The following is a 13,200-nucleotide window of genomic DNA, read 5'->3' on the forward strand; positions in this document are numbered from 1 at the left end:
CAAGCTATGTTGGAGTCGGCTTCCAGTCTCACCGGATGCAGCTGAATACCTGTGTTTTACATGGAGCGACTGCCTATCTGACCTCCGCAACCCAGTTACCTGGGATAACACGATATCCTTCGGTAAGACTGGTTGTCAGACTTTCAAGCTTCTGATTACTGTTAACGACTGTCAAAGATCCTCGAAAATGACAGCCGAAACACGGAGGAACTCGATATGTATAAGATGGTCACCCATCCACGAATCAACCTCGGCAAGCATGGCATAACCTCAGAGATCGATCCGCGCGGCTGTTGTTAACTAAGCCACGAGCTCCTCTTGAAGCAAGAGTAAGTGTACTGAAAATACTTTATGAGTTGCCTTATAATCTGAAACTTACCTTTTTGTTAAAGATAAGTTCAGTGTTGGATTTATATGCACTTTATTTACCTTTAAAATAAGTTAAACTATCTTTTAGTAGATTAAACGAATAAATATTTGCAAACGTCACCGCTTTATTATCACAGAGCAATAAACATAACAGGTCATTATTTATGCTTATCTCAAGGATCACACTGCGAGCGATACCACACAATTATTATTAATCTCAATTTTAACATTCGGTGCTTTATAATAAATTGCATAGCACATAGCTCATTCATTACCACCGCAAATAAATACCGCAAAGGGAAACAATGGAATGACGTTTTTGAGGATTCTCCCGATTGGTGGGTTAAAATGTTGAAGCTTATGCCATTGTTGGTGACATTTTAGTTGTACTGCATACTTTGAATGTAATTTGCAATAAAATTGTGTTATTTAGATTATTTAATGCTGTTACTTGTGGTAACATTCACATCTAATTTCACTATTGCTTTCATCACCATTGGGTTACTTTTCGTCCAACTACGTTGGAGTCGGCTTCCAGTCTCACCGAATGCAGCTTTTAGGTACCAAAAGTGAACGAGCATGAATTCAATTTTCAAACCATATTTTAGTATCAAATCCACGTCGCTAAATAAAAAATTACTATGGTAAACGAAATAATTATACACTTTGATTTTAGTTTAATATAATCATAGTCATCCTATGTATATTTAATTACAATAAAAACTGTAAAGACAAATAAGACAATCTATAAATCAAGAAGAATCATAAACGATACAGCAGTTGAGACTTTAATATTTTTCCTTCTACGATCCAATACTTCATCAGGACATAGTCACCCTGACGAGATTATATCACGAGCAGGCAGCAACTTTGAGCCCAATCGGTCGCCTGGGACGCAATCAGTTATTTAACGCGGCCCACAGCCTCACCGCTGTGTAACCGAGTCACTTCAGATACACCCCCTGTGTGCTTATACCATGTTATCAACATCTATTATAGAATTTATGTCAGGTTAATTCATCTATGAATGTAATACACTCATTGCTTATGCCCACTTGTAAAAATAATGTCTTAACATAATATGTATGTATCACTTTACAATAACCAAAATTTGTTCAAACATTTTCACGAAAGAAAAATAGGTAAATACATTTAAATTGCTACTATGCATCAGTCGGTTTCACATCGATAAATTATGGTCCACTAACAACTAAATCGTTATCGCCTAGCCGGCCTCGTAAGCTGTAGTATGTTTGTACACTTTTTCTGAAAGTAACATCATAGTATAGTATCATCATATCTCACCTAATTTACACGTTGTCTTAAAGAAAATACTCTAAAACTTTTCTCAAAAATCAGTATGTCTATTTATGAAAAGCAAAAGAAGAATATCCATGATTTAATCTGTTATCGTTTGATAATATTATTATAATGAATGTCGACAACTAAAACTCGTTGACCGATATAATTCCCATTTAACATTAATTCAATACCAACTATACCTGTTAACTTGTTATTCACGGCTAATAACTCTTTTTGAACCACAATTTAGCCTCAATATTGGACAGCTATCTATTTAACAGGCTATAACTGGAAACAATTGCATAGGTTTACTAGAAGCGTTAACAGGGCTCAGGTGCGTACGTATGTGTACAACGCACGGGTAATAGAACTTGCCAGAATTGTGAGGTACCCTACTATTGTGAGAATTCTCACTTTTATAGCGTTTTTTATGACTTATCATGAATTTAATAAGTGACACACAACGAACATTTGTTTAATGTGTTTTTCTATTGAACAGGAAAGCAATTTTGTAGAATTATGTAAGTTGTTAATGTTTTTCGACATGCAAAAAAAATATATTACTACATGGTTTATTTTTGGAGACTGCTTCAAATAATTTGTTTTGACTAAACTCGTTTAGCCGTTTTCAACAAAGTGGAGACTTAAGGTAAATAACATACTCAAATTCATCAGAAAAACATTTACCAAAGCATCGTGATTATTTAAACTAAAATCATTACACCCTTCTCTCTCCAACGTCTAACATTAAGTCTCGAAAAAACTATTCACTTTCGAGTTCCAGTAGTAGAGGTGTTATTGCATCGAGTAGCAGGTGCGTGTTTGTTAGTTAACACCTACAAGTCGATATATCGCCGAATCTCGCACTCAGATTCAATTACACCGTCTCTGCAACACTACTTTACGAGTTGCTATTCGTTTGTTGTTTGCTTTGATACAGGGGATTATGCTACGAGATGCAAATTTGCAATAGATTTGAGGTGGGATTGAAGTCTTAGGTTTAGGATAAATCTATACTAATATTATAAAGCTGAAGTTTGTTTGTTTGTTTGAACGCGCTAATCTCAAGAACTACTGCTTCGATTTGAAAAATTCTTTCAGTGTTAGATAGCTCATTTATCGAGGAAGGCTATAGGCTATATATCATCACGCTACGACCAATAGGAGCAGAGTACCTGTAAAAAATGTTACAAAAACGGGGAAAATTATGACCCATTCTCTCTTATGTGACGCAAGCGAAGTTGCGCGAGTCAGCTATTAGTTATAACGGAATACTAATATTATTGAATAGCGGAAAAGATTATTGTGCGATATGAAAGTCGATAGCTTGGTTGGATAGATATTTGGTTAACTTGATCTTTATTATTCATTGCTGCATTGTCAATTTGTTTTTAATTCATAAATAGTAAAAAATGTACTATGTCATATTATTTTATAAAATAGAGTAATGACAAGATCAGAGAGTTATATGAAAGACAAGACGAACTAAATGTAACAGAAAATAAAATAAATAATTTGACATAAAATAACTTTAGTCAGCTTTAGAATTTCCGTGTTGGTGCCTTCCAATGCGCCATTGACGAAATCCACTTACACATTCATAGTCAATTTGAAGAGATAATATACGTATTAGTAATGTATTCTGCTCCACCAAATACAGCAAATGTATCTAATATAAATACGCCGTAATTGTTCAACGAATATGAAATGCATATGATACTAAGGTCATTTCGGACTTGTCACTTTCTCAAAAAAATGCAATAAACTTTTGAAAAACGTATTCATCATCCACGCCCCTATATTTTAATTATCACCTTGGCAAGTCCTCAAGGGCCTGACCAGGCATAATTCAAATCGCTAGCTCAGTGGCGCCCTCTCGAGGCGGAGTGCCGAGCCTTCTCGAATATTCATCAGGCTGACTTGATTACTTCATAAGCACCTTTGTCATACGAAAGTTCTGGAAGGAAAAGAGAGAAAATGATAGTTTTCAATAGCTTATTGCGAATGATGCTTATATGCTAACAAGGATTTCCAAAATGATCTGACAAAGTTTTAACTATACTCGTTATATGTGTACATTTCCAAAAACAATACCACGGCCCACGGAGCATGGTAACCTTAAGTGACAATCGTCTTCAAGAAATTTCGGCAGCCTCGGCTATCTTCGGCAGCGTCCGAGACGCGTATACGCTTTCTTGCTTCCATTGTCCGTCGTTTATAAGTGCAACAGAAACGCCTCAGTAAGCTTAAGAACTTAACGACGTAGCTAAAAATACCTTAAGTTGTAGTAACAGTCACAGTGCGCTTAAATTCAAAGATACGGAAGAATTCTCTATCATGCTGCACAGAATTTAACTTGATACTAGAGATCTATTGTGCCGATATTTTTTGTTACCTCAACGTGATTTTTTTTATATCATAAAAGTAGTGACAGTATCCTGAACTGATATATGTTTCTCGTCGTATTCACAAAGCACTTCGTCTCCTCATTCATTTCAATAACTTTGTCATTAAAACAACAATACTAAAATTGAACGCGACAATCGTACCAGAGACGAAACAAAGCAAGTTTCTTCGCCGTAAATAGTGAAAATACTGAAAAATTCATACATTTCGTCAGCGGCGTCGCAAGCCCCGGCATGGTTAGCATATCGTTGAGATAGCCCGCTCGAATATTCAACAGCTCTTTGTTGCTGACCCTACTTACGTACTACAGTATGGAAATTACGTCAGTTTGTTTGTGCGCTCATACAGTTTGATTTTGGAGGCCTCATTAATGATATATTTTTCGTAGAGCCTTTTCAATAAAAGGTTCTCTTTTGTAGTCAAAGGAAGTAGTACCTACTGCTCCCTTCTAATATAATTGTATAAATATCTGTCAGTTACGTTATCTTGACTAAACTGCTGGACCCAGATTCACGAAAATTGAGGAGATAGTGGAAGACCCGAGATCAAACATAGGCAAGACTTTTCTAAAATTTACATTACCAAAATTACTCCCGAACGCAAAACCCGCGCTACCTGGGCAGAACACAGATACTCGATTCCTACGTAGAACAAATATTTGTGCGATCTACATAAATATATCTAATACTTTATTGTTCATTAATTCTATTTGCAAGAATGATTACAATATTTACCTTTACTAATAAACAGATACGTTGATCTTTAATATCGAAAGGTGTCATTTATTCCCTTGTATCAAATATCAGCAACTCTTTTAATCCTGTTTCAATAGGTGACAAAAGGCTTATTGTTCGCTACAAGAAAGCTTATAATAGAACCTTTGTCTTGTGTCTGTCGTACAAAGTTTTGTAGGACATTCACGGTTCATTTGATTAAGTAAATTGGATGACATTATAAAAAGCTCAAGCAATAAATTAGTTACTATATAAATAAATATGAATCAACGAAATGTATGGCGCGCTGAACTATTGAACAACTTAACCTTATTGTTATTTTTTACATGTTTGTTACTCGTCGGGACAACAAGCCTGCCTAAACCTTAGGATATAATTGGCGTGATAGAAAAAATACATAATGTATTAAGCTTTTTTGACTTGCTCGTAAAAATAACAGAAATTTCTTGCGGTTTCTATTTCTATCAAATCAAAACTGAATAGTATTGGAATATAAGAAAACAACTGCATAGTTACAAAAGAGTATTATTTAATTATTTACAAGCACAAATAAAAAAGTTGCAAACAAGTAACAGAAATCAAAATATCGTTGATCTATTCGAATTGACTAAAACATCACTGAGGAGTTCTGCCCCTTTTGGATAGCATTTTCCTTTGAGATTGCCTGGGTACCACCATTTTCTAAAGTCGACATATGTTGAATGGTCATTGACCTTCTTCTCATCATTCAGGAGCGCACATAATTGACACAAGCCACTGCGTTCATCGACCTTGTGAATGGTGTAGTATTTTTTCCAGGTGAAGTACTCACGGTACTTTGATGGTGTCCTTATGATGTACGCGATGTAGGACGCTAGACTATTCTCGTCGTAGCCGCTGTAGCTGATGTAGGAATTGTCTGGGAGGAATCTGTGTACAAGAATATGAAAGTTGAACTTATAATTTGATGGAAACCTGTCATTTGACACACGATTCACACGATTTGGGTGAGCAAACGTGTCCTCAAATATATAAATTATATAAAATTAATGTAAGAAAAGAAACTGGTGGTCTCTATATCCTACTCGCAAATATACAAGTTGAGTTATGCATAAATACAAAACCAGTCAGATATTCTACCGAGACCAAAAACCTGATTGAAATTATTTACAGAATACTGAGACCACTCTTAAAACAAGGTGTGAATTTGTTTTTCGAAAATTTCATATAGGCAAGATTTGGATTGTAAAGCCAATGCATCACATACGTACTTGGTATAATCAGCACTGCCAATAATAATAGGTACAGCATCGTGATGATACGCCTTCAACACCTCGTCCGTCACATAATCATCGACTCCTTCAGGCTCATACACCAAATAGAAATAATAATCCTTCTCAATAGCCGCCAAGCATCCTCCTTCAGGACACGTTTTATTCTCACATCCATACTCATCAAACACTAAGGAATGCTCTGATAAAGCTCTCTTGAACTTCCATAACGATATATCTGATCTTACTTTATACTGACAAGTACTCATCAGCCACAAAACAGCTTTCGTTTTCGTTGTAACCTCATCTATATTATTAGTTTCCTTCGTTGACAACTGTTTGTGATTTTTCCACACCACATTTATCTTCGGAGCGACCACTCGACCGCGCAAATTCTTCACTTCAATAAAAGGAGTGAAAATGTCCGATCCAAACTTATATGACCATGTCCAATTAAAATAATTGTTCACTATAATATTACATATAGGATTTTCTGCAGGCTGCATCCCGTAGAACACGAATTTCTGATTCGGCGACCGTTCCTTTGGTAGTATAGCTTTATACCAATTGTAAAAAACACTTGTATTGAAAACGATTGCATCAAAATTCGTATAGTTTCCATACAATAACTTCTTTTTTGTTGTAATGTAACAGTTGAGGTCTTGGCAGTTGGAATTGAGAAAGGGAGCTTGCCCCTCTTCAAGTAAAAACGGAGCTTCAGGACCGTCTCCGATAAACTGAAGTTGATTTTCATCCACAGACCATACCAGTATATATTTCAAGTCCTTAGGGAACTCTTCGACGTACCAGTTCTGATGTTTGTGTACAGTATAATCTGGTTCCTGTGCCTCTGTTTTGAACGCAGCATGAATGGTATAAAACGCGAGCACCGCGTACATAACTAGCCCGGTAATGCTAACGACAAAAAATAATTTCGCAAAAGTTCTGGTACGAGAAACTAAATACATTTTTGCGAAGTTGGTGCGCGCCGCGTCGCATCAACAATGAGAAGAAACGTCGGCTTCATCTCGATAAATAACAAAGAATGCGTCCGCTGTCTCATTAGATGACGGCGGTAAACAAAAAATTCTTTTGATTCCAAATAAACAAAGAGACAGTGAGTCGCGTGCTGGCTCGATGAACAAATTCTTTAGACATTACCCTGGGAATCAATTCAGCCAAATACAATTTTGTGGTTCCCCAATTAGTTTATTTGATTCAATAATTGGCTATTTAATACCACGACTAAACAACGTTCATAAAAACTGTTAACAAAAGTAAGCATAACACGAAAAGTTCCGAAAAAATATGAAAAATGCTTTTTGATACTTTTCATTGTTTACAAGTGAGCCCACGAAGGCAAATATCATGAAAAAGATTACATTGGTATTATTACTTATTATTTAAAATTGTTAGTTTATAAGAAAAGAACCAAAACTTATATTCCCTAACCAAACCCCATCATTATAACTAAATTTTATATCTTTAAGCGATTGTTGACCATTTAATAAGCTCCTAAAACCAATAAAAGTCTCAAAAGACTATCTATTGAACATCTTTCACCCATGAGACAAGCCTTTCCGTATATGTCCTATTTCTTTATAGCAAACATCTAAAATGTTCCGTCGCAAAACCTCTCAAAGGAGATCCGTCTGTCTGTCTGTTCGCAGCCAAAAAGCTCTCGAGAAAATTTTTCTATCAGTCGATGTCTCCCTCTATTTGCTAAGACCTGTTTCGTTAGAGGCATTGGCTGTTTCCATTGTACTTTGTATGTATTGAGATTGTTTTGTGATATCAATTTTATTAATAAATAATATAGGTTTTTTTAAACTTTTGTAGCTTTTGTTTGTGAAATTATGGTATGTTGGTTATGTATAGTTTCCTTGATTGTAGTCTAGTATAGCCAGATTAGTATATAGGACAATATTATAACGTGCCCACGCGTAATAATATTGCCACAAAATAGTGGTCTTTCTTCTTCTTTTTCTTTTATGGTCAGCCTAATCAACAGTAGATAAAGTTCTAATTTTAGTTTAAAAAAGACTTGGAGAATATTTTCCAGTACCAAATTATTCTAATATCATTCACTTATAATAAAAACTCTTTTGTTAAGCTAAGAATTATAATATACATCAAGGAGAAACAAAATTCCTATAAAACTAAAGTAGAACAGAGTTTACACAAACTAATGCTGAAACGTGATCACACAGCTTGCAACAACTTCAATTTGTACATCTATTTAGTTATCTGCATCAAACACAAGCAAAGACGTTATTCCTTTTACATTACCGTTACATCTAAAGCATAGGAAACAGGCCCCGCTCTTTGCATGTAGGACGTCGAGTCTTCGGCAAATATGGACATCGCGTATGAAGTCAAACAAAATTACGTATTCCATAAAAATATACCCCTTTTGCGCACGTGACGCCGTCGACGTGTCAATATGAGCCGTGCATGACTGTACTTAGTTTTACATAAATATAAATTCGATTGAGAATTCTCGGATGCGATTATTCTGGACTTGCGATAGAGTGAAAGTTCGTAGGTTTTATTCTTTATTCTGGAAGCATCTTTTGTTTGCTTTTGTGTGGATCACGAGTCTATATCAAATCTATACTAATATTATAAAGCTGAAGAGTTTGTTTGTTTGATTGTTTGTTTGTTTGTTTGTTTGAACGCGCTAATCTCAGGAACTGCTGGTCCGATTTGAAAAATTCTTTCAGTGTTAGATAGCCCATTTATCGAGGAAGGCTATAGGCTATATAACATCACACTACGGTCATTAGGAGCGGAGAAGCAACAAAAAATGTTACATAAACAGGGAACATTTTGACCCATTCTCTTAGGTGACGCAAGCGAAGTTGCGCGGGTCAGCTAGTGTGAAATAATTTACTTATGCGACGTCTGGTCTGATATCTATTTTTAAAAGCTCGAGATTTATATGTTCAATTCTATTTTTCAATATGTAAATAACAAATAACATGTTGAGAATGCACCTAACAAGGAATCTAGGCCACTCGATGCAACAAGAGTCAAAATATCAACCTTTAGATCACACATGCCTTCAACTTCTTGATCATAATATGGTTTTCTTAACCAAAATTCAACCACTACAAATTCCTAACATATTAACAAAGCTTCAATTTTACAAAACCCCAACTACCTTCAGTTATTGATTGACACATAATAGGTAAATGTTGAGCGACAGACTGCGGGGCATTCCTTGCGAGCGGCGTTCCAGACATTCAATCGAGAATGCCAGCATACCTCGCGGTCGACGGGTCACGTCTACCTGTGGGTATACACCTAAATGTTATCGTTATTGCGAGTTTATTAGCTCAATAAGGATGTAAGTTTATTAGTGTATGGAAAGACTGTTTACAGTCGCAAGAGAGCGATATGTGAACTTTCAATGTTTCTATGTCACATTTGTGGGTTGTCGCAAATGGTTTGACTATAGACTAAGCAAGTTAAAGATTTTGAGACATAATAAAGGTGATGTCATTGTTCTCAAAAACATCGTAAACTTAGACAGATATAAATATTTTTATCTTTATGGTTGACACTTACCAACAGATGTATATTGCTAATTTAATATGGAAGTGTACCGAAAATATAAAAGTAAAATAAATGATTGAAATGTATTGTGTTAATATCATAAATATACATAAACGGTAAAACACTACGTCAAAGACTGTATTTCAAAATCCAACATTCACATAATTAAAACTATAAACGCAAAATAACAGATATACACATTGAGTTTTTATAAAGTCAAAATTTAACACAAAAAGCTCATAATATCATCGAACGTATCGGGTAAATTTCCGTTCGTCTAAAACAAAGCGAATAATCACGCATTATTAAATAAATCCAGCTACAATCACATACGCAGTGCGCTCATTAAAACCGATAATACAATACACTAGTACAATCCATTGCGAAAACATTGCACACCACCACAAAACTTGCATTGATAAAGTTCCGCGGAACTCGTCCGGCGCGAATGATAAAATTTCATTTTATTCATGAAGTCCACCAACCCGTTTGTCATTCGCGAACATTGTTTCGGAAACAAGCGATAGGATGTTATAAATGACGATTCTGTACGCATTCCCCTTTGCTTTTTATTCGTACTGTTATATATTGTGAATTGGTTTATCAACGGGTTTCTGATATATGGCTGATGTGTTTTTTCTGTTTGTTTTTTCGGGATTTTTTGCTTTTTTAGTTTTGTTTCTGCGTGTTAAATCTATCAGTGACCTAAAACTGGTTTGGTGACAACTACAACTATTTGCAAATCTACACAACTACACTATAAAGCCGAAAGATACAATATGACAAACTAACAATTTTCTATGAAAAATTGCGAAATGGATTACCACCGGTTTCTGAGGTACATTTAGCGGTAGTTTATCTATTCATTATCGCTTAAGTTGATATAAGCATGACAATGTGAATAGATAATGTACCGCTAAATGCGCCTCAGAAACCGGGCATTAGTAATGCAAAACAAGCACGGTCAAAAGTACAAAAACTATATTTTTACTCCATCATGTCTTATAATTCGTACTTCCCTTGTCTGCAGTCAATAAAGCCTAATAATTAACTAGATCCAAAAAGAACATCATTAAATTACTCTTCATACATTTATTTCAGCGCGTCTCATAAAAAGTGGGTAATAAGAATGCAGCCCACCTGAGGGGTGGAATAAGTCCAAAGTTGGGAGAAATGAGGTAAAATCGAAGTTCTGGAGGCAAGTTTAAAAAGTCTAATTTTCCTTCATACGCGACTGGAGTACAGGAGGCTACGGCACCGGCAGCGAACTAAAGAAACATGAGGACGTGGTGTGTTTTAAAAATAATGTCTTAAGAGGTTTAAGACTTACTTTTTATTTAAAGGCGGTAGAATTATTTCGGTAGAAAATAAATTTAGAAATACAGAGTTAGTAATTATTTAAGAAAGTTTTCTTTAGTAAACCAAGTCAAAGATGTTTGGTTTTTCATAATATATTAATTACTATTTTTTAAAGTTTAAAGGTGTAAAGGAGCAATAACAAGCAATCATTGTAAAAAAAACAACTTATTTATGTGTCATTTTATACAGGTGGAGATTGCTTCGATTTTACTATACCAAATAGGATTCACTGATGACCACGTCACGATATTATGTATGTTTAAGTTTAATATAACACAGATTTTCTTCAGGTTTTTACTTTAGCTGGTTTTAATGTACATAACAAATAGTGGCTGTAGTACAATAGCGCTGAAATTCATTTTTAAATAGATATAAAACGCCAGTTTACCGGTGAAGTCATGTCCATATTAATATAGTCGGTCGGTAGCTCACAACATGGCTATGCTATAATAAGGCAAAGTTGGCGATCTCACTAGTGAGATTTTCTCCCAATCATAACTTTCAAAGAAAAAGGAAATGTTACGCGGAATTGCATCTAATATTTTATACAGTGACATGTTTGTCTGTATATCTGTCTGTTTTGCTTTTCATATCAAAGTTTATGGTTTTTACCAATTAATCTTCCAAAGCTGTTCATAATCCCCGTATCAGTGAGAAGTGTTGTTTGTATCAATCATTATAATAAATATTATGTAAGTATCACAATTATATTCTCACAAAATTATTTTCCAGCGTCAATACAAAAATCTGTCTACTATAGAAGTGATCCTAAATTCTATTCATATGTACCTAGAACAGAACAATAGATCATGTTATAAAATATTTGTACTTCACTTATAAATTTAAGGAAATTTTAAGTTGGTGTTATGAAAACACCATTCAAAACACCATTTATAAAGGGAACTTATATTACTTAGAACGTCTCGACTAGTCTTCAGTGTGGTTTGCTTGCCGCGGTTCATGCACTCCATGCACCTAATAAAGCGCATAAGAACACAGGTTTTAATATAAAACTGTGAGCATTAAATGCACAGTGGTAGGTGCTGAGCCGTGCGATAAATCGTCGGAACATCTTCGCGTCGCGGACCAATTAGTACAAGATGTTGCCGCGCAACCCTCGCGGGTAGCAATCATGTGAGAGGGTACCAGCAATGTAAGCTTTATATACCGTTATTTTTAACCTGTAGTCGGTCAAAAATATATCGTTACTAATTCATTTAGATTTTTTAAACTATTTTAACTGTGGATAGCATATTACAAGGCAAGAATAAAGATTATTGAAATTGACCAAAAATTTACGTTTAATAAAAGAAATAATGTAAGAGGTGAAATACTAATATTTGTGATCTTTCATCATGTTTTCTAAATGATCAGTGTCAATGCACGTACGCACTTTTTTGTTACTACTAAAATCGCCAACTTTACAATAAAACTCAAAAAATACGACCTTTTGTTAAAATAAACATTTTTAGTATTTTAACGTTTCAACCACAATACAATAAAAATATACGATATTCTACGAACAGATTTACAAATATAACCTACAAATAAAATAGTGACACAGGCAAAGCGTGTATTCTGAAAAGTGACATACAAACACACAGACACACATACCAGTATTCCAAGTAAATTGCGGGTATACAAACATTTTATTCAGGCTTGTATTGAACAAACGTTTGACCGGATAATTTGGTCAAAGCACTAATAAGAGGATTTATAGGATTACTAGTATCGTTTCAAGTATTCTGTGAAATCCATTGTTTGATACCGCGAATTAGTATTTAATTAATCGTTTGTGGAAAAGGCAAATAGAAATTTCATTTTGACAATAATTTATGTAAAACATTATTGTCTTTTTTTCGCTTTGAATCCACACGTGTAATATGGGACATAAGTACATATATTATTATGAATAGGATTGTGTGTACATATGTTTCGTTTTCACACCTAAAAGGCTGAACTATTTTGATTTTATTGATGAAAAAAGCGTGACCGGGATTCTCTTTCCAACGAAAAATATTAATCGCGATTGAATCAGCGTATAAGCTAATATTGTTATTTGTAATGTATAATGTGTTATTACACTTTTTCACATAGGGTAAGTAGAAATCATAGAAAACCACTTGCTACTTCACTTACAAACTTCTCTGGCTTCATTGAAATCTGTACATCTAAGCTAAACTTTACGTAACTTGTTCTATTGTTGCATGATGCCGTCCAAA

At 34.7% G+C, this 13,200-nt stretch overlaps 1 protein-coding gene across 1 annotated transcript; it reads right to left on the minus strand.

Moving 5' to 3' along the window:
- Positions 1 to 1,594: 1,594 nt before the first annotated feature.
- LOC142980753 (alpha-(1,3)-fucosyltransferase C-like) lies at positions 1,595 to 6,960 on the minus strand. Its single transcript, XM_076126330.1, has 4 exons — positions 6,829 to 6,960; positions 6,062 to 6,282; positions 5,476 to 5,720; positions 1,595 to 1,635 (listed from the first exon to the last, which is right to left on the minus strand). The coding sequence occupies exons 1-4, from the start codon at positions 6,958 to 6,960 to the stop codon at positions 1,595 to 1,597; spliced, it is 639 nt and encodes a 212-aa protein (XP_075982445.1).
- Between the last annotated feature and the right edge of the window lie 6,240 nt (positions 6,961 to 13,200).

Source organism: Anticarsia gemmatalis, chromosome 18, assembly GCF_050436995.1.
Source record: "Anticarsia gemmatalis isolate Benzon Research Colony breed Stoneville strain chromosome 18, ilAntGemm2 primary, whole genome shotgun sequence".
NCBI lineage: Eukaryota > Metazoa > Arthropoda > Insecta > Lepidoptera > Erebidae > Anticarsia > Anticarsia gemmatalis.